The sequence below is a fragment of the Gekko japonicus genome, unplaced genomic scaffold, assembly GCF_001447785.1.
Source record: "Gekko japonicus isolate JY-2015 unplaced genomic scaffold, Gekko_japonicus_V1.1 scaffold400, whole genome shotgun sequence".
NCBI classification, from domain to species: domain Eukaryota; kingdom Metazoa; phylum Chordata; class Lepidosauria; order Squamata; family Gekkonidae; genus Gekko; species Gekko japonicus.
Window position 1 is genome coordinate 1,052,602 of NW_015165246.1, and position 26,134 is coordinate 1,078,735.

Sequence of the window (26,134 nt, forward strand, 5' to 3'; positions counted from 1 at the left end):
GAGGGAGGGAGGGAGGGAGGGAGGGAGGGCGAGGGGGGGTGTGTGCCGCCGCCGGGCCTGCCTCAGCCTCAGCCTCTCTCCCTCTCCCCCCCCCCCTTCTGCAGGGCGTCCCCGGAGGAGGTGGGCGGCGCCTACCGGCTGCTGCTGGGCCAGCTGGCGGCCGAGCACGCCGAGGTGCGGCTGGGCGCCTTCCGCGTCCTGGAGCAGCTCTTCTGCCGCTCGGCCGCCTTCCGCGCCCGCGCCGTGGCCGACCTCCCCGAGCTCCTGGCGCTGACCCTGGCCACCGACCTCGACCGCCCGCTCCCGCCGCCCGCTCCCGCCGCCCAGCAGCTGAGGGCCGCCGCCCTGCGGGCCCTGCGCGACTGGCACCGCCGCTACGGCACCGCCTACCCGGGACTCGACCTCGCCTGCCGCTTCCTCCAGCGCAGCCAGAAGGTAGGCGGCGGGGTGGGGTGGGGGGAGAGCCGGTGACCGAGGACGGAGCGGTAACGATAACAAGAGTATAGGAATGATAAAGTGGTCAGGGTGGTTCATCCTTAACCGCTTAACATCAATCAGGGATAAAAAGAGTCATAAAATGGGAACTCAAAAAGTGCATTCTGTATCGCTGGTGCAGAAAGATCAAGGTGGTTGGCTGTGGCCCTGTTCACACCGGCATTTGCGGCAGGAGAGGCACCAATGTCCGGCGGAGTATATGGGCACGATCACAAGGACACATCTGGCAAGTGTAGCACACCCATCGCCGACTGGTAGCATCCGCCCGAAGAAAAATGGTTTGCTATGCGCCGTCGATGGAATACCTACATGTGATCACTCAAGCGTGCTCTTGACAGGCGCCAACAAACAAAACCCCACTTTGCTGCTGCGGCAGCATCTGATCTCGCGCCAGTGCAAAAAGCCACACCCTTGCGGGGGCATTATCTGACCGCGACCTGTGCAGAAAAGAGCAAGAGTCCAGCAGCACCTCATAGACTAACAAAAATTGTGGCAAGAGACATTCAGATGTAGTTTGTGTGGAGGTAGGGGTTAAGAATAACAGGCTACTCTCTGGGAGACCCAGGTTCAAATCCCCACTCATGCCATGGACGCTCACTGGGTGACCTTGGGCCAGTCACACACTCTCAGCCTCACCTGCCTCACAGGGTCGTTGTGAGAAGAAGATGGCAGAGAGGAGGACAATGTAAGGCGCTTCAGTTCCCCATTGGGCAGAAAGGTGGGCTGTAAATGAATTAACTAAAGAAACCCACGTTTGACATACAAAGAACAGTGTATACTCTTAATGTTCTCTTTTTACACAATCCAGGATACATATTGATTGCTCTTTTTAGGTGGACTTTGAAGATATAGGTGCCAGAACTCTAGTTGAAAGAAGAAGGAATGAAGATAGACAGAAACGATTGGATATTATTTACAAAAATAAAGCCCAGAGAGCTGGAAAAGAGCTGGAAGGTAAGTTTGTGTGCAGGAGCAATATCTTGTCATAGAAGTCGGCCTGCTGTACCACTCACCACCAACTGGCTCACAGGCTCACGGGTGGCTCTTGGCATTCTTTCCGGCTTGCATAGTCAAAGGTCAGATACGTCCTTAGTGAGGTTGTGATCTCAAACAGAAAATGACAAAAATGGAAAGAAGAAGGGCAGGAATGCAGAACCATGGTTGCAGTTGGGACAATCCAAAAGCCAATGGTGCAGTTATCAAAATGGCTTCTGTGCACAGTTCAAACCCCAAGCAGAGCCTCGTAAGGATGTCTCAGCCAGAGTGCTTCTCTTTTCCCTGTAGAGCAGGATTTCTTCTGTCTCGTTGACTCCCTGCGGGAGAAATTGTAGCTGGCTAGAGTGTTAACTTGGATCATGCTGATGTCGTCCTTGCTGTCGCCTGCAAGTCTTGCCTCTGTTTGCCTCCCAGTTCTTTGAATCACTTCTTGTAGAGTGAAAAGGCAGGAGAAAGTGGTTTTCTTCGTGGTTTTGCGGAACCTTTAGTTTGGCAGTAAGACTTTTATTTTTTGAGGAAACAAATTTGCATTGCATTTAAGAGTATATTGAAATTAATTTTGTTGTGGGTGGCAGGGTCCCTGTAAGACAAGAAGTCATGTAGAGTGCTCACTGATGATCTGTCTTGTATACTCATTCCTCCACGGTTGGGTACGGGGTGGTGCTGGGAGGGACAATGTCCCCAAGGTTCCCGCTTGAGTGCGGGGTTTTTATTTTATTTATTTATTTGTAGTATTTTTATCCCGCCTTGCCTGCAAGCAGGCTCAGGAGGCACTTCTCTCCCTGATGTTTTTTTTACATCTATATGCACCCCCTCGTCCAGCTAGTGCAGAGTTTCAGGGTAAGGTGTCCTCAATATGCTGGTCAATACAACAAGATACAAACAGGGGTCACAGTGTACAGTGACATATCAAAAAACAGGAAATCACTGTGATCAATGACAATGACACATTTAATAAATTTTACATAGAAACAAAGTCCAACAATTCATTTACTCAATATTACATTAAAAACAGAATCCAACTTATTCATATTCACAACAGAGTATAGCATTTCCCTCACATTACTCAATGAGTACACCGGTTTTTACACTCAATATGCTGGTGACACCCAGTTATTTCTGTTGATGGGCAGCTGGACAGCTACCATTCCCAGGAATCTAACTGAGGGTCTGGATGCTGTGGTAAGATGGTTAAAGCAGAGTTGGCAGAAACGGAATCCAGGTGAGACAGAGGTCCTCGGTCGGGTTGTCAACTCCTGACTCTTGAGGGTGTGCGTCTGTCACCAGCACAGACTGTCAGGAGTTTTGGTGTGACTCTGGGCTCCTCCTTGTCTATGGAGACCCAGGTTACAAAGGTTGCCACACTGGTGTTTTCTCCAACTGCGCCAGGTCAGGCAACCTAGCCATGGTGATCCATGCAACGGTCACGTCCAGGATAGACAACTGTAATTTGCTCAATTTGTGAGGGATCTGGAGACCAAGTCTTATGAGGAAAGGTTGAAGGAGCTGGGTCTGTTTAGCCTGGGGAGGAGACGACTGAGAGGTGATATGATAACCATCTTCAAGTACTTGAAGGGCTGTCATATAGAGGATGATGTGGAGTTGTTTTCTGTTACCTCAGAAGGTCGGACCGGAACCAATGGGTTGAAATTAAATCAGTAATGTTTCCGGCTAAACTTTAGGAAGAACTTCCTGACAGTTAGAGCCTCAGTGCAACAGGCTTCCTCGGGAGGTGGTGAGCTCTCCTTCTTTGGAGGTTTTTAAACAGAGGCTAGATGGCCATCTGACAGCAATGCTGATTCTGTGGACTTGGGCAGATCATGAGAGGGAGGGCAGGAAGGGTTGCCTCAGTGCTTAGTTCTTGTGGCCCTTTCTTACACGCCCAGGGAAATGCTGATTGCCACTTTGGGGTCAGGAAGCAATTGTTCTCCAGGCAGTTTGGTCAGGGATCCTGGAGATTTTTTTTTGTCATCTTCTGGGCGTGGAACAGCAGTCACTGCGGGTGTGGAGGGGAAGGTATTTGTGAATTTACTGCCTTGTGCAGGGGGTTGGACTGGATGACCCCGGAGGTCCCTTCCAACTCTATGATTCCATAATTCTATGAAGGAGGCTAGGGGAGTTGACCTGCAATCTGGTATAAGTTTTTTGTTTTTATTTATCAATCTGTTTTTAATGGTTTTAATGTTGTTTAATTGTTATTATTTTGTTGTCACTTGATAGACATGTCCCCAGAGATCGAAGCTGTGCTGACAGAGATGGAGAATTGCTTTCGGCTTCTCTTGCCTGATCTGTTTGACTTCACGGTGAATGATATGGAAACCACGGCTTGGAGGGTTGCTGAAGGTGACCAGTCTGCCCATTCACCTGCACAGGTGGTTGGTCACCCGGGCCCTTTCCTCAGACAGGTGGAAGACGAGCAGCCCTGTTGCAGCAGGGACCTTCCTTCCATCTCTTGCGCCCCAGAAGGTGATGACAGAGACTCTGGTAGTGAAACAGAGGCAGACCCTGGCAGGGAAGGTTCTCTAACATCCAAACTGACTTCTGGTTGCCTTGGTGGGGATGATGACAACGACGACGCAGCCTTTGTTCGGCATCATGGTCTCGGCTCTCATAAATACACTCTCAATCTTGAAATCTCTACAGGTATCTGTACTCAGTTTCCTGCCAGCGTTAATTACAAGTGCTGCTTCTACTTGCAGGTTGTTTGGCAGCTTTCACTAGGTAACAAATGAGCTTAGTATCATGTGTCATCAGCAGGCGGTAAAACTTTTCCAGGTGTTTGCACCCAGTGCTGGATATATGAGACAGCGTAGATGTTCCATTGGTATGCCACTCAACCCTGCTGCATAACAGTTACCATGCTAGAGCTACTGACAGTGGTCTTGGAACTGTGCAGCTTCAGGCCAATTTGTAATCTTGTTTTAGTTAGGAAACTGGTTTGATTTATTCCCCCCGTTCTTCCAGTTCATCTTTTCTAAGCAGGAGACACGAGCGTGCAACTGCCTTGGACTTCTCAGCGGTTCTTGTACCACTCACCATGCTGTGTTTTCTGGTCCAGGGGCAGAGGTGATCATGGGGGCGGAGCACGGTGCTCCAGTGGCCCCGTGCTGTTCGGCTGCCCTGGCCCTTGTGTCGAGGGCTTTAATGTGCCATTCATAAGGCACATGATGTGGCAGCAGAGCTCTGTGCCTCTCTTCAGCAGATTTAGGGAAGGCATTGGATGTTCTGAACAAGTGAATGTAGCATGATGGGTAAGGGGCTCAGTCCACACAAGATTGAGGTGCTGTTGGTAGAAACGTGAAGCAGTAATGCACCATTAAAGGCGTTATCAGTGCTGCAATGTTTAACTCAGTATTTAAGTATGCTGGCAATCCTAGCGATACAGTTTAGGCCATGTGAGAGGTAGAAAAAAATAAAAGTGGAACAGAGAAAAAAAATTGGGGAGAGAAACAAAGATGCTTCATTAGCACATGTCTGAAGTGCAGTCATTCGTAGCTTGGGATTTTTTTTTTCCTGTCTCCGGGGTTGGGTATATTCACAGTTTTGCTGGGAGAAAACCAAGACATGTATTCTTTTATGTACTGCACTGTAAGTACTGCTTGGGGAGAGACATCTCCTGTTCTGTTCCACTCCCCTTCCCTGTGGACTAGTTTGTTGCTGCCTGGCAGATTTGTTGTATTTGATGATGTACTGCTTTTCCCACACTCAGAGGAGAAGAGTAGGGTGAAATATATCCAAAGAAGTCTAAGCTTATCTTGCAATTTCCCCACAAATTTCTGTGCTCAGAACTCCCCCCCCCCCAACTCTCCTCCATGGCTTTAGAATTTCCAGATATTATTCATCTTTACCTACAAGAGACAGTTTCTATGGTGTGATGCTTTATCGTAACTGTCTTCCTGTATTCAGTCTCTTGAGTTTTAGGTGCCAACCAGGTAAAATATGTTAAGTGAATAAAAATAGCATATTTTGACTGTCAGTTAAGATTACTGAAAATGTTATTGCTGGAGTTAGCAGTTGGATGTTAACTGATGAGTTGCATTGTTTGTTTTGATTTTTGTGAATTGTCCCTCCGTCATTGGTTAGCGTAAAAGTCCTGAATAACTTGCCTTCCTGTCATGGCTCCTTTTGACTATTCCTCGCTAAGGAAAGGGGGGCTTTGGGGCTGGGGAGGTGGAGATGATGGGTGTTACGATGAAGGGCTCTGGAAACCACTTGGGACCCCCTTTCCGGGGTTTGCCTTGGCTTTTCCCTCTGAGGTCGCAGGGGCCTGCTTGGTCAAACCTGCTTGGCCAGTGGAGGAGGCTGCCGGATAATTCTGAGTTGATGCATTTCTGTCAGTTTTGTAGCCTTTTAGTTTTTTGAATGAAACCTGATTTTTAATTTTCTTCTGTTGCGGATAGATGTGAAACTGCAGGAAAATGAAGACAACATGGCCATAATAAACACTGTTACAGATGCTCATAAACTCATCAAAAACAAATTCTTGCCATCTGTACAATCTTGGATTCAGGTCAGGAAAGACTTTTCTATCAACTGTGAACGTGACACCCCCCCCCCCAATTGTCTGCTGTCGTTATAAGCGTAAACACTGATGAATTACCGTGTAGTCCTAGTTTCCTGGGGTTTGGTGTTGACTTCTGTGTTTCTGAATCAAAGCGCAGACTGTCTCCAAGCATCACAGGACTTTATAATGCATGGCTGGAGTGCAGCACACTTTCTCTCATGCTTTACTTCTGTGCTGAATTCTTTTTGCCAGCGGATGTTTCCCAGCTGCTCATTTCCATGTGTTCTGGCTTTGATCAGGTCAGTCTTTGTGAATTCGTCCTTAGAAAAATGCATCTGTGTGGGCTAGAGAGGGGGGAGGGGGAATTGGATGTCCTTTCTTCAGCGGTGCTGTTCAGCTCTGTAGTCTTAAGTGCCAGTGTAGTAATGCCTGTGGAAGGGAGGGAAGGGGAAATATCGTACAGTCCTTGGAGACTGTTCCTTCCACTCGCTTAAAAGAGCCATTGCTGGCAGAGATGGAAAAGTACATGACTCTCAGGATTTCTGAGTTCTGCTTGGAGAGAAAGGGGTTGGTACTTTCTTCTAAACCTTACTGTTTCCTTTTTTTTTTTGGTCACTTTCTCTTGTCTCTTTTAGTCCCCTAAAGTACCGTCTAGTCCAAGGGTCTTCTATGTCCTTCCTTTTCCCACAGAGAAAAAGGCCCTTTCCCTAACGAGTAATTCTGCAATACCCCATCTGCATGAAAGACGTGTTGAACGTGAACCCCTTTGCCACGATTCAGGGTCTGAGCCGGGTCTGTGAAAGGGCTTCCACTCCCTAAGCATTAGCGCAGTCACTGCTCACGTGGCGCCTGCAGCAGAAGTGTCCTGCCACCATTGGGGGGAGGGGGAGCGAGTAAGTGGTGTTCTTCCTGCCAGGTGATGGTGCCTATATGCTTCTTTTGAGGAAAGGAGCCGCATAATTTGTGGTTAGAGTGGGAGAGCTTCTTCTCTGCCAGCACCTGCTGGCGTCACAGGTGGGCATCTTCAGCTCTTCTGCACTGGGGGAATGAGTGATGGAATGACCCCAAGGCCAGGTATGACAAGAGGAGCATTCCTTCCTGAAAGATGGGGAAGAACTTGGCCGTCCCTGGTCTCCGTTCTGAAGCTCACTCCTCTTTCCCACTGACTTTGCAAACTGGTGCGATTTATTGTTTATTTAGTTAAAACATTTTTATGCCACCTTTCCACCTGCACAGGGTCCACAAGGTGGCAAACATAAAAAATGTTAAAACATTTGAGCAATTAAAAATACGGTTAAAATTCAGTTCTGTTAAAAACACATAAACAAGGAACACTAGAAAACCCAACAGGACTGAGTACAAATCTGAGAATCTCTGGAGTAGAAATGGTGGTGGTGGGGGCATTTCTGCAAGGACAACAGAGCCAGTGCAATGTATTAGTGCCCAGCAAGGCTCCCGCTAAGCTGCAGAGTCTTGTGAGCAAAAATTCTACTTTGTGAGCTACTGGCATTAAGGTTGTGAAGCAGGCGATTTGGCTACTGCATGAATGAGTTTGCTCTGGAACCATCCTTCCTGAGCTAAGACAACAATCTGTGAGCTGGAGGCTAAAAAACTGTGAGCTAGCTCACACTAACTCAGCTTAGAGGGAACACTGGTGTCCAGCAGCAGAACCCAATGCCATTGTGGCAAATGCCAGCTCAACAGGATTGATGTCAAGCACAGAATCACAATGAGGGGGAGGGGGGTTGCAAGGGCAGCAGAACCAGTGCAGTAGTGCCAAGCAGCGCAACCCAGTGCCAATGTGGCAGGAGTGCAAACCTAACAGAACTCACCAGTGTCACACCAGAGAATCCCAGCAGGGTTTTTTTTTAAGAATCAAGGGCAGGGTGGACAGGCACTTTTGTTTTAGCCCACCTGAACCAAGGCCTGCCCAATACGCAGAAGCCCAGTCATGTTTTGTTTTCTTCCAAAGCCAAGGGCAAACCCAGAGAAACCTTACATGCCATTTCCCCAGGGAAGGCCCCAGAAAGTGAGAGGGAAGGGGCTGAGTCCTCCCTGATCCTCCTCCTCCTCCCGCACACCAACCATCACGGCCTCCGTGGAGGAGCCTCAGCCTCAGTGCTGCAGCTGCCCTTCATCACAGGCTCGCCCTTTCCCACCTCCCACCCCTGCAAAGTAGGATGTCTCACAGCAAACTAGCTTCATTATCGATGGTGCTCCTGTGGGTTCTGCTGGTTTCTGTTTGGTACCCAGGTCTCACTATCCTACTCTACCCTTTCATCTCCATCAAGATGAAGAACAGGTTTTGTGCTGCTGTTTTAATTTCAGCATGCAGTTTTGGTTTGGGGTGGCTGGTGACTCGGCGAGTGAACTTGAGCACACCACCTTCAACATCACCTGGTGCTGCACACCTGTCAGGGTTTTGTAGAGGTATTTTGGTGCAGGTGGATTCAGAATGGCAGTGGGGAGATTGGTGGAGCATTTCTGTGCCTGTCCAACTGGTCAATGGCCCTGCTACTTCTTTCTGGTCTCATTTTAATTTTGGGAAGAGTTTTTTGCCCCAGCCTCCCAGCACAGACCAAGAGAGGATGCAGGCCCAAGTATGTCCTCACTTCAGTCAGCCTCAAAGTCCAGGACCAGGTAGTTGAACAGTGGCAAGTTGACCCTCAGGAAGACCAACTGCTCAACTGTACAGGGGAGCAGGTGTGAGCAATGTGAGCTGACAGTGTATCACCCCCCTGGGGAAAAACTAGCTCACTCTGCATCCTTGTTGGAGGCCGTGAGAGGAGCTTCTGAGCAACAGCAGAGAGGTCCGGCCAGACTGCAGACAGGTGGCCTGCGACTTGTAGGGCTCCACAAGGTACTCTCACAGCCACTGCAGCCCCTGTGTCTTCCTGTCTCATGTGCCTTCCACTCCCAGAGGGGCTGAGTATCCGCCTGATGAGTGCCGTCTCACAGGTCATTGCGTTGGTAGCTGCAGGGGGGGATGCTGCCTAGTGGGGCAGGGGGGGATGAACAACAGTGGAGCTACTTTCACCCTCCTCTTCCTCATCTTGCGCCAACATGCCCCTCTTGGCTTGCATGCACTCAACTTGCTGGGAGAGCTAGTCTCTCCAACGAATCAGCCCATCGTCTTACTTGCGATCTTGCCCTTGATGCGTGGATCACACATGGTCGCCAACATGTAGACCTTCTGCAGTGTGAGAGGCTGAAGGCTGGCCTTGAGTCCATCTTGCAACCTTTTCACCAATGCACACACTGCTGGAACCATGTGTGCATGTTCTGCAGCTGGTTCCAGAAAGGAGGCCAAGTCCTCACGAGACATTTGGATCATGAAGATGACCAGAGCCAGACTTGCCATGTTAGAGCAGCAGCTGAAGCCAAAGCACATTCTCCAAACCATGTGCTATTTGCCCATTCACAGAAGAATGCCAAAAAAGAACAAACTTATGTGATTGCCCAAAGAGCAGTGTTCCCTAAACCTGAAATCCTATTTGCCAGATTGCCACTGCTCCCCCCCCCCCCCCCCGTTCCCTGGGAAATGGGTGGGGAAAACAAGATAGTTACTTAGTTGGACTTCACATTTGAAGTCAACAATTTTGAAAGTTGCAAACCTGCAATGCAGCACCATTTTCAAAACCATTGCAATGTTAGTGTTAAAAGGGACCCAATAGATGTTGTTTACCGTGACATCCAGAAAGCTTTTGATAAAGTTCCTCATCAGAGGCTCCTAAGTAAGCTAAAAGGACCTCTTGTGGATCAAAAATTGGCTAATTAATAGGAAACAGAGAGTAAGTATAAATGGGCTATTTTCACAGTGGAGGGTGGTAAGCAGTGGGGTACCGCAGGGCTCAGTATTCGGTCCAATGCTTTTTAACGTGTTCATTCTATGCCAATAAAGGTTTTGAACTTGAACTTGTTCATTAATGATTTGGAGTTAGGAGTAAGCAGTGAAGTGGTGAAATTTGCAGATGACACAAAGTTGTTCAGGGTGGTGAGAACCAAGGAGGATTGTGAGGCACTCCAAAGGGATCTGTTGAGGATGGGCTAGTGGGTGTCAGCGTGGCAAATGGGGTTCAGTGTGGCCAAGTGCAAAGTCCTAACTATAAATACACGTTGATGGTATCTGAACTGGTGGAGACTGACCAAGTGAGAGATCTTGGAGTCTTAGTAGATAACTCAATGAAAATGTCGAGACAGTGTGCGACTGCAATAAAGAAGGCCAATGCTATGCTGGGGATTATTAGGAAGGGAATTGAAAACAAATCAGCCAGTACCATCATGCCCCTGTATAAATCGATAGTTCAACCTCATTTGGAGTGTACAGTTATGGTCACCACACCTCATTGGAAAAAGTGCAGAAAAGGGCAACTAGAATTATAAAAGGGTTGGAACATTTTCCCTATGAAGAAAGGTTAAAACGGGGCTCTTTAGCTTGGAGAAATGACAGCTGAGGGGTGACATGATCGAGGTTTATAAGATTATGCATGGGATAGAGCAGGTCAAGAAAGAAGTACTTTTCTCCCTTTCTCACAATACAAGAACTTGTGGGCACTCAATGAAATTGCTGAGCAGTCAGGTTAAAACGGATAAAAAGAAGTCGTTCTTCACCCAAAGAGTGATGAACACATGGAACTCACTGCCACATGAGGTGGTGGTGTCTACAAGCATGGATGGCTTCAAGAGGGAATTGGATAAGCATATGGAGCAGAGGTCCATCAGTGGCTATTAGCCACAAGGTATAGAGAGGAACTCTTGGTCTGGGGCAAGTGATGTTCTGTATCCTTGGTGCTTTGGGGGGGGCAACAGTGGGAGGGCTTCTAGTGTCCTGGCCCCACTGGTGGACCTCCTGATGGCACCTGGTATTTTTGGCCACTTGAATACAGAATTAAACTTTGTTGGTCTTAACGCACCACTGGACTCAGACTTTGTTTAATTATATGTCGTGAGTTATGTTGAGCCGTGGGAAATGGTCAGATACAAATATTTTAATTAAACACATTATTGTTATTTGAATAGTAGACCCAGATTCCGATTCCCATGCTGCCGTGGTATCTCGTCTCCATCTCTTGGCATTATTCCCTTCTCTCTTTTATCCTCACAATAGTCCTTTGAGGTAGGCTCGGCTGAGGGGGACTGGCCAGAGGTCACTCAGCAACCTTCTTTGGCAGCGGAGTGATGAGTATCTTGGTCTCCCGGGTCCCAGTCCGACACGTTGATCGTGGCTCCAAGCTGGCTCCCCCGATCTGACTGTCGGCCTGTCTTGCATCTAGTATAAACCAGCCTACCCGGGTTTTAACAAAAACTACATCTTACCTTTGAGGGTCTTGAGGGCAGTGGAAAGCAAACTGCACAAGGCCTCTTTCGCCTCCTAGTGGTAGGGTGGTCAGAGGGCAGCACAAAGGAAAAGAAAAGTTGAACAACAATCTCCCCGTCGTTGTCCCCCCCCATCACCAGTGTCCTAATATATTTTTTTCAAATGCACCAGCCCTTTACATGAGCGTGAGCATCTTGTTGCTTTTAAAAGCATAGCAGGGGTTTGACGACGTGGCCTGGATCCAGCTGCGCAATTCTCAAGATTTAATTACATTTAAGTTTTCAGAGGCAAAGCCAGTGATTTCTGCTGCTCCCCCACACGTACGCTGCAGACCCTCACTGGGTCCTCAGTGTGGTTTGTGTGGATTCGCTGCCCCCCCGCCCAATGACGTTTTGGTGGCTCAGTGAACTACGTTGGGACTGAGGAAGCAGGAAGGTCCTGAACCGCAAAGTCCACAAATCCTCCAGTCAGTTATTTCTGTTTGTGAATGACGGGAGGATGCAGGGCAATATGTGGAATGCTGAATTTTCTTCCTTCCCGGAGGAGTCCCAGAGTCAGTCTTTTGACGGGGTTCAGGTAGCAGTGCTGGGGAGACCCTATCAGAGTAGGCAGGACCACCCTTAGCAGAGTGGCATGGAGGACTCTTGAGTGGCAGAAGAATGAAGTCGGCGTGGCATCTGCTGAGAAATAACCAAGCCACAGCTGCTTCTTAACTCTGGTGCTGCCACTTTTCACTGTGCAGAAGCAAAAAGTGCTTCCCAAAATTAGCTGTGGGTGGCCAAGTATTGAACATCAAATGTGGTGGACCTCTTGGCTTGCATTTGAGTGGCATAACCAATTTTTATGATTAATTTTGTAGGTGTTCACAAGAGCTGGAATAAGTGATGATCGTCTAAGAAGAGCTATTGATCTTAAAACTAAGTTGGAGAGTGCATTGGAGAAACATAAGGAAATGAATATTGAATATAAAGAGAAGACGAGGAAAGTGGTGAGTTGAACTAATCCCCCCCCCCCCCGTAGCTTACTGGGAATAGTTTGTATCCTGAAAGTGCTGTGTTTGTATGTACCCTGGTCAATTTTATATATGGGGGGGGCAGTAGGGAGTTGGAAATGAGGGGGAGCAGTAAGGAATTCTGGAAATGTGGCGGAAAGCATTACATGTAAATGTTTTATTTGATCTTGATCCAACTAAGTCTTCCAGAACCTTTAATAAAATCATTTCCCTAAGAGGAAAGGCTGAAGAGTCTGGGCTTTTCAGTTTAGAAAAGAGACGAGTTAAGGGGGAGACATGACAGAGGTTGATAAAGTTATGCACGGGGTGGAGAGAGATGAGAAAGAGAACCTTTTTCTCCCTCTCCCAAAAGACTGGCACTCGAGGGCATCCAGGGAAGCTGATGGGCAGTAGGTTCAGGATGGACAAAAGGAAATGCTGCTTGACACAGAGGGTGATGAAAATGTGGGATTCGCAGCCAGAGGCTGTAGTGATGGCTACAGGAATAAACAGCTTTAAAAGGGACTTAGATTCATGGAGGATGTCTATCATTCGCTGCTAGCCATGGTGACCGATGCTCCCTTTGAGCTGTGAAGTCTTGTGAGCAAAAATCCTACTTTGTGAGCTCCTGGCATTAAAGGTGTGAGCAAACGATTTGGCTGCTGCATAAATTAGTTTGCTCTGGAGCCCTCCTTCCTGAGCTAAGACAAGAATGTGTGAGCCGGGGGCTAAAAAACTGTGAGCCAGCTCACACTAAACTTAGAGGGAACGCTGATGGTGACTGAGGGGAACTGCCACATTCAGAGGCATTGAATCTCTGAATCCCAGTGCCAGAAGGCAACATCAGAAGAATGCCTCGGTCTCTGTGCCCTGTTGGCTGTTGTGTGAGACAAGATGCTGGACTAGAAGGACTATTCGGTTGATCCAGCAGGGCTCTTCTTATGTTCTTATTTTCATAAATTTTTTTGAAACTTTTGGATGCTCTCGTTTTATGAGAACACCATAGATATCTGCATGTGCATCATAGGCTTCCAAGTTTCTTAAGGGCAGAGCTAGGAGTCTGCACTTTGCTTAAGCATTTGTGAATAACAGCATCAAAAAGTGCACAAAGAGCTGTAGAGCTGATTTCCGACATGGTAGGTTGGTTGGCTTGAGGCATGGCGCGAGATTGGGAGGGGCCTCCTGCGGACTACCAGGAGTGAGTACATTTTACTATCTACATTTATCAATGGCATCTATCTGTGGGGACTGAGGGGAGCCTCCACATTTAGAGACATTAAGCCTCTGAATCCGAGAGCCAGGAGGCAACATCAGGGGAAGGCCTCGGCCTCTCCGCCCTGTTGTTGGCTGTTCAGAGGAACTGGTTGGCCCCTGTGTGACGCAGGATGCTGGACTAGATGGACCCTCCCTGGTCTGACCCAGCAGGGCTCTTATGAGGGGAAGGCCTCGGTCTCCATGCCCTGTTGTTGGCCCTCCAGAGGAACTGGATGGACCGTGTGTGAGACGGGAGGCTGGACTAGAGGGACCCTCCCTGGTCTGACCCAGCAGGGCTCTTATGAGGGGAAGGCCTCGGTCTCCATGCCCTGTTGCTGGCCCTCCAGAGGAACTGGATGGACCGTGTGTGAGACGGGAGGCTGGACTAGAGGGACCCTCCCTGGTCTGACCCAGCAGGGCTCTTCTGAGGGGGGAAGGCCTCGGTCTCCATGCCCTGTTGTTTGCCCTCCAGAGGAACTGGATGGACCGTGTGTGAGACGGGAGGCTGGACTAGAGGGACCCTCCCTGGTCTGACCCAGCAGGGCTCTTCTGAGGGGGGAAGGCCTCGGTCTCCATGCCCTGTTGTTGGCCCTCCAGAGGAACTGGCTGGCCCCTGTGTGAGACGGGAGGCTGGACTAGAGGGACCCTCCCTGGTCTGACCCAGCAGGGCTCTTCTGATTTTTTTTTACATCAGATGGATGGTTTGTTGGCTGCTGCCTAATTCCTGTTGCAAAGCTTGTCCCCGGGTGCCTCGCTGTTGGGTCCTGTCAGGCATCATGAAATTAGTCATGCTTTAGGTCAAGTCAGCTTGTACTAATTAGCCATTGGGTGGAGATTCTTCCATCACACAAGGGCTAATGTTCCATTAGAAAGCTGTATCTTAACAACTTGTGCTTTTCTTTTGTTCATAAATTTGGGATTTTAAGAAATCCACTTCAGTTTCCAACCTCTGACTTCTGGGCAGGCAGCTTGCAACAGTGTTCCCTACTTCCGTTTTAACCGCCCAACAGCCCCTCCCCCTGTGAGGTAGGTCAGGCTGAGGGGGTGACTGTCCCAAGGTCACCCAGCGAGCTTCCATGGCAGAGTGGTGGGGATTCGAACCTGGGTCTCCCTGAGCCTAGTCTGGTAGGCTGATCACTGTGCCACAAAGATTTGTAGGTACTCTTTTACTGTAAAGGGTCTAGTTGTGTGGATTTCAGCAGAAGCTAATATACAAGCTTTGTTTTCACATTTGGTGTTTCTGATAGTTGTTGGTTGGCTGCTCCTTTCTGCCTCTGTGGAGTTCTTGTAAGGTTCTTGTTCTTCTGTAGAGTTTCTTCAGTGTCGTTTACAACACAGGCTGCTATCCTAGTAGCTGAGGACTCCTCCTTTCTTGTTTTCAGCCTTCACGCCTTAATGTCACATGCCACTGAGTTGGATTCCCATGTTCCAAAAATTGTAAGCCGCCTGCTCACCGTGCGGCTGGGGCAAGGGACACACAAGCAGTTCCCCGTTCCAGGCTAATAAATAAATCAGTACATTGGGGGAGAGTCTGTTCCAGGGCTGTTGTAAGAACAGTTGGACCTATGAGGACCTCTGGCCAAAGAGAGAGGCCAAGGTGACCCATTTGCCAGGTACTGTCGCCTGAAGAGGTGGTGCAGGATTCAACTGGGTGAAGTCCGGGGCCTCCCATCGCTCTCTCCTGCCAGCCCAGCTTTCCTTCTAGTGGCAGAAGTGCCACTTGTCACACCACCCTTTGCGCTGCTGCCTTCCCCTGTCCCCCCTCTGCCCTGGCAGAAGGGCTGCTGGGCCTTGAGACGGTGTGGCTGGAAGTTGATTTTTCTTTTGCAGGTGCCCACTCAAGGGCTTGGGGTCCTGTGGTAGTCATCTCTTCCGAAGGCTGGCCACTCGAGAAGCTACGGAACAAAGTTTGAGTCCAGGGGCACCTCTAAGACCAACGAAGTTTAATTCTGGGTATACGCTTTCGTGTGTGTACACACTTCCATCTGCACATTAGGAGTAAGCGCATTTGCTCATGTCCCCCAACTCTGTAATTCCATATACCTTTTGTTACTTTGAAAAAATGTAACAGGCCAAAAGCTTTTATTTTGGGGGGGTGGAGGGGAGCTTTAAATTAAAGAAGTGTGCGTGCACACACTAAGGCTTATGTCTTGAATAAAATTTTGTTGGTCTTCAAGGTCCCCCTGGACTGAAACTTTGTTCTGCAGCTTCAGACCCACACGGCTGCCCCCACCTGGGTCCACTTGAGAAGCCGCTTTTCTTTGTTTCATGGCTGTGTTTGGTTCTCTCCTCTCCCTCTCCCGCTTAGTGACCAAGTGCTGGCCTTGCTCTGCCCCAAGAACCACCCCTTGAGCAGGGGAGGCTGGGGCAAGATTGTGCACAGAATCCAAACGCAGCTGCCGTCCAGCGCCTCCCTCCTCCACTCAAATACTCAGCCAGACCCTGACAAAGACATTTTCTTCCTCTGAGGCCAAGTGCTTCTTTCCCGTTCTTTGTTTGAACAGTGGCTTCTGTCCTGTGTTCACTTTGATTCACATTGGTTAAATATTTAGCAGCTGGTGTGGACCATGCCACTGACTTTTGCAGTTTAATTTGAAGTTTCCTGCTACTGGAAGTCTTGAAAGTTGAAGATCATTGTTTCTAGAGACTAAATAGCAGCAACACTCCCTCTAAGCTGTGGAGTCTTGCGAGCAAAAATTCTACTTTGTGAGCTACTGGCATTAAAGTTGTGAGCGAGCGATTCGGCTGCTGCATAAATTAGTGCATGCCAAATGATGTCATATGTTAACTGGTGGCTGAAAGCTGAACCAGGCAAATCTTTGTTTAAGGATTCTTCTCCATCATCATTTTCCTACCTATTCCATAGTCTCAGCTCCGTGGAGCATAGATCATTGGCCATAGCTTTGGGCTGTCAATTCAGATTATCTTATCACGTCATATTTAACATAGTTAAGCTTTCAGTTTTCATGACGTCTGAGGCTGTTACCAATTAAATTGATAAACCCATAGTTACTGGGATTTACTTGGGTATGGAATTACTGGATTGAATCTGCACTAAGTTTTCTGTTCACATGAGGTATTTTTGTCAGTAGAGTAGAACATTCCAGGCCCTCCTCCCCCCAACACACACAACAGCCCACTGATCTCAAAATGCTGATTCTGGGGATGGCAGCCCTCAAATACAGCACAAAAGATAAATCGGGGGTCTGCAACAGGATTTGGTAGAAATTAACACAGCCTTTCCATTAACAGAAAATACCATCTGGATCCAACCCATCCTCTGAATTAGGCCCTTGCACTTATTTATAGTCCAAGAAATATGTTACTTATTTACAGTAGGACTGTTGCTGTTTTGAGCCAGGATATTCCAATGCAGAGCTTCAGATTTCTGTCTGAGAATGTCTGGATGCTGGCATCATTTGAGTTCAGATGGTATGAAAACATCGGGCATGTATTTGATTTCTTTCCCCCAGAGTTGCATAGCAGTGTTTTCTAGGAACAAATAGATTTTTTTCCTGACACTGTCATTCCAGCCACACATGGCATCTACTAAAAGGAATAACCGATTCCAATAGATTTTCCAGAATTACTCCAGTGGCCAGTAGAGGGCGCCATCCTACGTTTGGACTCTTCATGCTGGTCATTGGACATTAGTTCAGGTGTTACAACCTGTTGACAGGTGAACAGTGGAATAGTATCCCTGTATTTTTCTCTCCAACAAAATTAAATAAAACAGGATTGAAAAAGTACTAATTAGTGACAGAAGTTCTTATTAACGAACATATTTCTCTAAACATTTATTTGTTTTTCAAAAGACTTGTTAAATATAACTGGTCCAAAACCATTTATTATAATCAGTTCTTATAAAATTATTATTGCACTGACACCTGTTAATTCAGTGAATATTCAGAGTTGCATAATTTAATGCATTTGCAGTGCTAAGAACACAACAGGAACACAATGGAATACACGTGGTTTAAATATATGTTTTCCTTCTGTGCAAGATGGGGGTAGTAATCCTGGTAGCAAAATCCATTTTGAGTAGCCCTGGGAAACTCCATAGCCACACCTGTTGAATCTGAAGCCTCTCTGGCCTGCAGAAGAAGGAATGATCCGTTTGGCTGCTGCCGTGCCTGCCGTGCTTAGAAGCTTTCCTCAGCCCCAGGCACCGAGAGGTGTGGTTTTCTACTGAACTAGAAATAGAATGGCTGATCAGAACCAGTTCAGACTTGGGCTTCAAAAGGACCATAGTAACAATTCCGTGTTTTCATTATTAGTGATCTGGGGGAGGTTAGTATGAATATGCTGGTAAAATGCATTTAATGCTACTTTTAACGATGTGTCAGGAGGGTAACCATGATGAATTGTGATGACCCCACACAGCAAGTAACAATAGAGATGGGGGGGGGGGAGTAAATAGTACAGACATTCATTAGTAGGAAACGTAAGGCTGTGAGTTTAGGCAATAACCATAAATACGAATGTTTTCCAGGAGCTTATCTGGAAAAGACAGACCTAAAGATCACAGGATTGCAGCAGGTCACCCCTGTGATAGGAGGTTGATATTATTTGTTAACCTCCTTTGGGTAACTAGGCATATTTCAGAGTGGCTCTGAATGCAGACTTAGTAACCCTTTTGCTTCAGATAAGGGCCATCTCTGAAGGCTTCTTTCCCACTCTTTCAGCTCTCACTTGACCCGATTTACGCTCTTGTCTGTTTCACCTTTCCTAAATTTGCCTCTCTTCTTTGTCTGGGTCTCCCTCCTATTCTTTTTAGGCCAGTTACCATCTGATGAGTTCTTGCTTTGGGGTGCCATGCTTAGAGCCATGCTTTATTTCTGATGCATTCCTTTCCCTTTCCAGTGGTTTTGATCTAGCAACTGTTCAGGGGCAGTCAAGAGTGCTGGACTGGGACTGGGTGGATCTGGGATCCAGTCCTCAATCTGACATGAAGCTCACCTGGGCTTCTCTCTCTGCCTGCCTAATCTCAGGATTGTTGCAGGTATGGGTGGGTGAGTGGGGTAGGCAAGAGAGAGAACATCCCAGAGTCCAGGCATTGTTCCCTAAAGTCAGAAAAATTAAGAAATTATTCTCATATTTTCAAGTGATACTCAGATTGCATGATGGAGCCCTGTTTTCGAAGGTGTGCCCTTTTAGGAGCCTATGCCTTCTCCATTACTGTACCTTTTAAAGAAATACACGTACCCCATCTTTTCGTAAGGTAGTTCACAAAACTCACGCCATGTAACGGAGTTAACACCATCTATGGGCCAGGCCAAATCGTGGCTTTAATAAACAGCATAAAATTTAACAGCTGCCAACAGGACTGACAGAATAGTTTCTACTCCTACATGTTGTAAGCAAGGCACTTGGCATCTCTTATATGGCAGAACAAGCTGGAACAGGGTTCCAGAGAGTCTGTCCGGGCTGTGGTTCCCAGTGGCATCTGGCTATTGCTGCAGAGAGAGAGGAGGCGGGGGCCGGACAAGCCGAGGAAATGGCAGGCATCATAAAGTTGGCAGTTAAATTCCCACCACTCATTCCCCCCCTCTCAGTTCCAGCATATCAAGCTGTTCTTGTGTGCCACGAGGGACTTTTCTGTTCCTTGGAGGAAATTCAGTGAATTCATCTTGGTTTGTACTTGTGCTTGGAACAGAGTGTGTGCTTCTGGCCAGTTTGGTGCAGTGGTTAAGTGTGCGGACTCTAATCTGGGAGAACCAGGTTTGATTCCCCACTCCTCCGCTTGCACTTGCTGATGTGACCTTGGGTCAGTCACAAGTTCTGGCACAGCTGTCCTTGAAAAAGAGCAGTTTGTGTCAGAGTTCTCTCATCCCCACCCACCTCACAGGGTGTCTGTTGTGGGGAGGGGAAGGGAAAGGAGTTTGAAAGCCGCTCTGAGACTCCAAGTGAGGGGCGGGGTATAAATCCAATTTCTTCTTCTTCTTCTTCTTGTGTCACTGCTACTTTTTTAACAGAGGAAGAAAAAAAATCTCTTCCAGTAAGTTACTTTCTTTGGTTCTATACAGTTTGTTGTTTCAAAAGGTTTCTAGGCTCTTATTAATAAACGCTGCGTGACTTACTTACATTTCCTTCATTTAAGGTGACTTGGCTATATTTTATGTTCTGACCAAGCTCAGAATGCATTCACATAAAGTTGTCCATATAAATTGGTTCCACTGTGGTAAGTATTAATTTCTTGGCCAAAAATCTACTCCCCTCTAGGAGAAAATATTTAGCTGGCTATGAGTAGATGCACATGAAATATCGGTATGGTGGGATAATTTGCAAGATCTCCCAGTGAGCGTATTAGCATATAAATAGCAGATGCAATGACGGCCATCACAGCTGAGTACATTTAATTTTTAGTTTATAAGACAGAATGGGTTTTTAAATGCATAGTCATCAAGCCTGCTGAAAGACAAATGAAGTTGAGAGTTCACTTATCTGAGGATGCCTGACATCATGTTAGCGGAAGCCCACCCTACAGAGAAGCACCTTACGGAGAATGGTCTCTGAGGCTGGGGAAGGAGACGAAACATGACTGATGTGGCCAGACAACGGCTTCAGATGCGGAACTTAAAACAACCCCAGATGCTTTAAACACACACCTCTGTGGCCTCTCGACATGTCTCTCTTGGCTGTCCAGCCTCCTCAGATGTGGCCGTGGTCTGTGGCTGTAGCTCTGCTGTGCTGGTAGCTGTTATACTGGTACTTTTAGTAGCACCAGCCATAACCCTCTTATGATCCCTCACCAAGGTAGTCTCAAGGACAATCGTTGCTGGAGACGAAAAGAACTAATGTTAACACTGGCAGTTGCTTCCACGGCGTTCCTGCTAACTGCCACCACACGCCAGTAGTCGTAGTGTCACTTGTTTATGACGCCCCCTGCTCCTGAACAAAAGTCATTTCTTTGTGGCCATAGCAGGAGCATAATGGTGTTGGTGCGACTCCGTTTGCTTCCCCTCCCCTGCACCGTGCACGATCAGTCTATCAGGGACCTGCCCCAGAATACCTCTCTTGTCAAGTAAATCAAGACGGGTCGCCGTGTTCGTCTGTCCATAGCAGCAGAAAAGAGCCAGAGTCCAGGAGCACCTGAAAGAGTAACAAAATTTGTGGCGGGGGGGAGCTTTTGTGACTCACTGCTCATTTCTTCAGATATCAGGTTGGTATCAGAGATTCCAGATACCTGAAGAAGTGAGCCGTGACTCACAAAAGCTCCCACCCTGCCACAAATTTTGTCCGTCTTTGAGGTGCTCCTGGACTCATCCATATTCAAACTGATAAAAGAAAAGAGCATCTAAAGTACTGACTACAGAAAATCCAGTTTGCCTTTATGTTGGAGCCAGCAGGTTATGATTAGTCTTGCCCTCCAAACCAAAATGGCAACCCGAGATGAAACTGTGGCTTCCAGGTCTGACTTGGAGGGTGAGTTAGGATTGCTACAAAGCAGGGAATCCAAGTGAGGAGTGTGCAGCGGTGGGGCAGACCAGACTTGTGTTTTGGCATATGACATGTGATGAACAGGGAGCCCCCCTGTGTTAAGGATATATGGACTGAAATCCAGGAGTCCACCAGTGGGTTTTGCTGTGTTCCCCTCCCACCCAGCAGTCCCTTCCCACCCTGGGGAAGCTCACCTGTGTGGATTAACAACTGTGTGAATCGGGGGGGCCAGGGATCAGCGTGTCCAGAAGAGAAGACTCTGTTTCTGCCGGCACTTGTCTTGCCTTGTGTTTGAGCAGCAGTGTGCAAAATGAGCATATCAAGAGTCTATCAATGCGGCCCGCTGTCATGCTTAAGAAGTTATTTGCGTGATTAGCTCTGCCAAGATGCTCCCGCTGAGTCTACCACATCACGCATCTGATTAAGTTGGTGCCGGTTCCTGGAAACTTATGCCATGATACATTTTTTAAGGTGCCGTGGTCCTCTTTGGTGTAGGACAGGGATGCAGATTTAAATGCACAGTCCATTGAAAACCCCACAGAGCAAACAGGCAAGCGCATGACTCAGACCTCCATTTGGGCACACATCGGATTTTCGCCCGTGGTCCCTGATCCGGGGGAAGCAAAGTGTTTCTAGAAAGTGGGGTGGATCCAGGTGGAACTCCTGCCCTGCAGGCCTGCCAACTGGCTGCTGGAGATCTGAATGGCTGGGCAGATTAGAATGGCATCATTTCTGTGACAGCTGCCACCACAGTGTTTGTTTTATTTTCACACTCCTCTCTCCCAGTGTGTGTTTCAGATGACTCCTCTCATCCCTTGCGCTTCGCCTCCCACAGGGGCCGTTTTGTGGTTGGCTACCAGGGCAGCCGTTATCTAGTTGTACCTGCCACCCTGTGTTGGAGTGCCCGGCGTGTCCATGGGGTCAGAGCTGCTGTTGAAGAGTAGTAAGCGGGTGGGCCTGGGTGAGGCAAGGCAGGTGGTATCAAGTCACCGGTGGTTCCTGGTGGGGCTGGCCCTGACGACTCCTCCCTCAAAGGCTGAAACAGCCCCGGAAAGTGCCCTGCCTCCTCCCCCGGCCTTTCCCTAACAGTAACCAAGTACAGAACCAGCATGGCATGATGGTTAGAAGTGTCCGACTAGGGTCTGGGAAGGTGAAGGTAAAGGTTTCCCTTGCTCGAAAGCTAGTCGAAGCCGACTCTAGGGGGTGGTGCTCATCTCTCTTTCCAAGCCGAAGAGCCAGCGCTGTCTGAAGACTTCTCCGTGGTGATGTGGCCGGCATGACTAAACACTGAGGCGCACAGAACGCTGTTACCTTCCCACTGAAGCGGTACCTATTTATCTACTTGCAATTTCTTGCTTTTGAACTGCTACAGTGGCAGGAGCTGGGGCCAGAGACAGGAGCTCGCTCCGTCACGCAGCACTCGAACTGCCGAGCTACCGACTGAACTCTGCCCTGGAAGCCTTGCTGGGTGACCTTGGGCCAGTCACGTACTCTCAGCCTCACCTACATCACAGGGTGGTTGTGAGGAAAAAACAGGAGAGGAGAATGATGTACGCCATTTTTACTTGTTTGTTTATTTACGACAGTCTGTCGACTCACTTGGACTCCAGGCGGTTTACACAGAGGCGACACAGTCGACAGGATGGGATGTTCAGTAAACAATACAATCACATTAGGGTTGTAGAACTGATCAAAAATCTAAAAGCAGAACTGAAGCAAAGCATAAATATTAACACAACACATTAAATGCTGCAAAAATTACATAGTGAGATGCTAGTTTCAGCAAGCTAAACACAGAAGTATGGACCACCATACGCAGTAATTTGTCTAAATAACTCATGAATCATTTAGTGCAGTGCAACTTTATTGCCCGTGTAGAAAAGCCCTCTTGAATAATTCAGTTTTGTGTCATTTGTGGAAAGCCAGGAGGGGGGGGGGAGCCTGCCGGACTTCCTCTGGTGGGCCACCGAGCAAGGGCAGGGGCCACAGTGGAGAAGGCGGTGTGGACGGGCACTTCTGTACTTTGCCCATTTGCAGGCTGCGACGTGCAGAAGCCCCTGCTCTGATGGGCAAAGCTGTCATGGCGGAGCACAGGGGGAGAGGTGGTCCTGCAGGTATGAGGCCATGAAGGGCTTTGTATGTGCCAGCCAGTACCTTAAATTGAGCCCAAAAACTGATGTGTAGCCAGTAGAATGAGTGCAGGATGGGAGTAACATGCATGTTCCATCTCGCTACCAATAATAGCCAAGCTGTGACATTCTGCACCAGCTGAAGTTTCTGAACTGATTTTAAGGGGAGGCCAGTGTACAGTGCATTACAGTAGTCTAGTCTCGACGTCACCATGACACAGACACAGGTGCCCAAATCAGGTAAGGGGCCATCCTTTGGGCTAGGCTGAGTTGGGAGAGAGCCTTTGGGGTCCCCGTTGGGGAGAACGGGGTATGAAGGCCGGCAATATTGTGTGGTTGCTTAGCAATCCCTACAGTGGCTTCTGAGAGGGCATTTGTTTCTTAAAGCTACAGGGATTGTTTCTGTTATTTTGGGTTTTTTTTAACTCCCACCCCCCATGTGTTTTCTTAGACTATAGATTCTTCTGCAAACTTGGGGTGTTTTTTTATTTTATTTATTTATTTATTCAGGTATTTCTACCCCGCCCTACCCCGCGAGCGGGCTCAGGGTGGCTTACAAAGGCATAAGCCCATACATAAAATTTATAAAATCCGATAAAATCACAAATCACAACTAACATACTATTAATAATAATAAAGTGCTTTAAATTTCAAGATGGTCTGCAGTTGGCACCTGCAGGGAATTGCCCCTGCAGACTTTAATCCTGGTAATATTAGTCCAAGCTAAACGGCTGGTCTTGCTGTCATATGGAAGGCGCCGGGCTATCAAGGACACTCAAACTTGGTGGTCTTTCCCTCGTTGGTGATGGTGGAAGCGGCGGCCCCTACATAAAAGCCTGGTGGAAGAGCTCCGTCTTGCAGGCCCTGCGGAATTGCAAAAGATCCCGCAGGGCCCTGATCTCCTCCGGGAGCTCATTCCACCAGGTAGGGGCCACCACTGAGAAGGATCTTGCCCTTGTCGCGGCATAGCGTATCTCTCGGGGGCCCGGGACCACTAAGCGACTCTGGGTCCCCGACCGAAGTGCTCTTGGGGGGTGTATACGGGGAAAGGCGGTCCCTTAGGTAGGTCGGACCCCGGCCATATAGGGCTTTAAAGGTAAGCACCAGCACTTTGAGGCGGATTCGGTATGCTATAGGCAGCCAGTGCAGCGCCTTCAACCCAGGCTTGATGTGCTCCCACCTGGGGAGGCCCATCAGCAGCCTAGCTGCCGCATTCTGCACCAGCTGCAGCCTCCGGATCAGCAATAAATAAATAAATAAATAAATATATAAATAAATAAGTTGCTTCTGGGGGTTGGGGATGGGGGGGGTTCTGCTTATTCCCTCTCTAGCTGCAGTCCTTTGCATAGCATCTTGGATTGTTCCCGAGGGTCCCTCCAAAACATTGTAAAAAGGGTTGGGGGTGTTACCGTGAAGAGGCACCAAAAACCACCACTGTAAACTTGCTGAATTTTTCAGTAGCACAGCCCATAGTTTTTTAAATAAGCTGTTCAGTGGCACCTACATTCCTTTTTTTCTAAGCAATTACCTTAACAAATGAAGAAAAATATCAACTTTTTGAAGCGATATGAGAACCAGCCTTTTATATCAAAGGGCTTAATTCCTCATAGTTAGCCAAGCCGTTAAAAAAAAAATTGTACAGGAAATACAAAATTTAATAAAAATTCCTCTTTGAATTCAAGGATGCAGACAATAAGCATAATATTTTATGAAAATGACCCCCATATTTAAAATCTGGCATTATGCATTGTAGCACCAAGTCCACATCTACCTTTTAGAAAATTAAAACACATAAATTCTGTTTAGTGTTTGATATGCAGTGCTCTAGCTGAAAGCTATAATGGCCCTAAAACCTTGGGTTGCTTTTCACCTTTCATAAATTCCTGGGTAGATTCTATACAAAAAATAATTTTCAGCTCCGTGGCTCATTGTTATTCAAACGTGATTGATCGTCGTCATTTACTCACTGAGCAAGTTAAGTGCTCCTGTCATTTCCGAAGAGTATAATTGGGACGTTTCACAGGTCAGCGCTAGTGACAGGTTTCCCTTTTGATTAGTGTTGGACTGATAACAAAAATTACAGTTTCCCATGATTAATGCTTCCTGTAGTGCCTAAATGCACAACTCATGGATTGTGCCTAAACAAAGTGAATTTGCATCTGATTATTCCTCGGCAGAGCTTTGTGAGGGTCTCAGAGTTGGAGCCCCTGCAAGGAGGCAGGGATGTTGATGCTTCTTCGGTTTTTCCCTTGGACTCCTGCGCCTGGGAGATTATCAGGTGGACTGTTTTTGTGTGTGATGCTTTCCAAATCCTAGTTCTCTACATGTCAATAGCCAACAAAAAATAAAATCTTGGAAAATTTAGGAAGTCTTAAAAAATGTTGCTTAACTTTTCCAAGTTTGCCTATTAGATTTTTTTTTTTTTAGACATATGCTGTATTCTACACACAACTTTATTAACTGCAGGCAAAATGCAGTGTGTGTTGAAATCCTTTGCTTAAGGAAGTCTTGCTGGTCAAATAATAAAAGAGAATCTTGCAGGCCACATTCTTGGTTTGAAAAGGATTCTAAGTTAACTATCTCTCCCTTTACCTGCCCTGGAAACAAGCCTGCTGGTAAAATATGCCTCGATGTTCCTGTTTTGTGGAACATTTTACAGACTGTTACATCGCAACAGAAAGGCTCCAAATAATTTGTTTTGAAGGAGTGGGAAGGTCTGCCCTGGAGTGGTCCCTGCCTGTGCTCTCAGGCTTCTCCAGGTTTCCCCGGTTGCGGATGTCCAGGTGCCTTCCGGATGATAAGCATTTGAATAGAAGAAATGCTCTAAATTTTTGGTCTAAATTGCTGCTGTTGTCTACAGATCCCTAAAGACCAGCCCCCCCCCCCAAATCTCTATGAGATTAAGGCTAATGGGATGTTTTGTAAAGAGAGCAGTTGATAAATATGCGTGGAGGAGGGGCGTGTGGTTCCTGAGAGAGAGAGAGAGAGAGAGAGGGGGGGGGGGGGGG

General features: G+C 47.7%; 1 protein-coding gene across 1 annotated transcript in view; it reads left to right on the forward strand.

The window, feature by feature from the left end:
- The window catches only part of UVSSA (UV stimulated scaffold protein A), an 86,112-nt gene that overhangs the window by 185 nt on the left and 59,793 nt on the right, over window positions 1–26,134 (forward strand). The window contains exons 2-6 of the mRNA XM_015410086.1: window positions 105–435; window positions 1,329–1,449; window positions 3,712–4,134; window positions 5,892–6,001; window positions 12,172–12,300. Of these exons, the coding sequence (XP_015265572.1) occupies window positions 105–435; window positions 1,329–1,449; window positions 3,712–4,134; window positions 5,892–6,001; window positions 12,172–12,300 (1,114 nt within the window). The remainder of the gene's footprint in view (window positions 1–104; window positions 436–1,328; window positions 1,450–3,711; window positions 4,135–5,891; window positions 6,002–12,171; window positions 12,301–26,134) is intronic.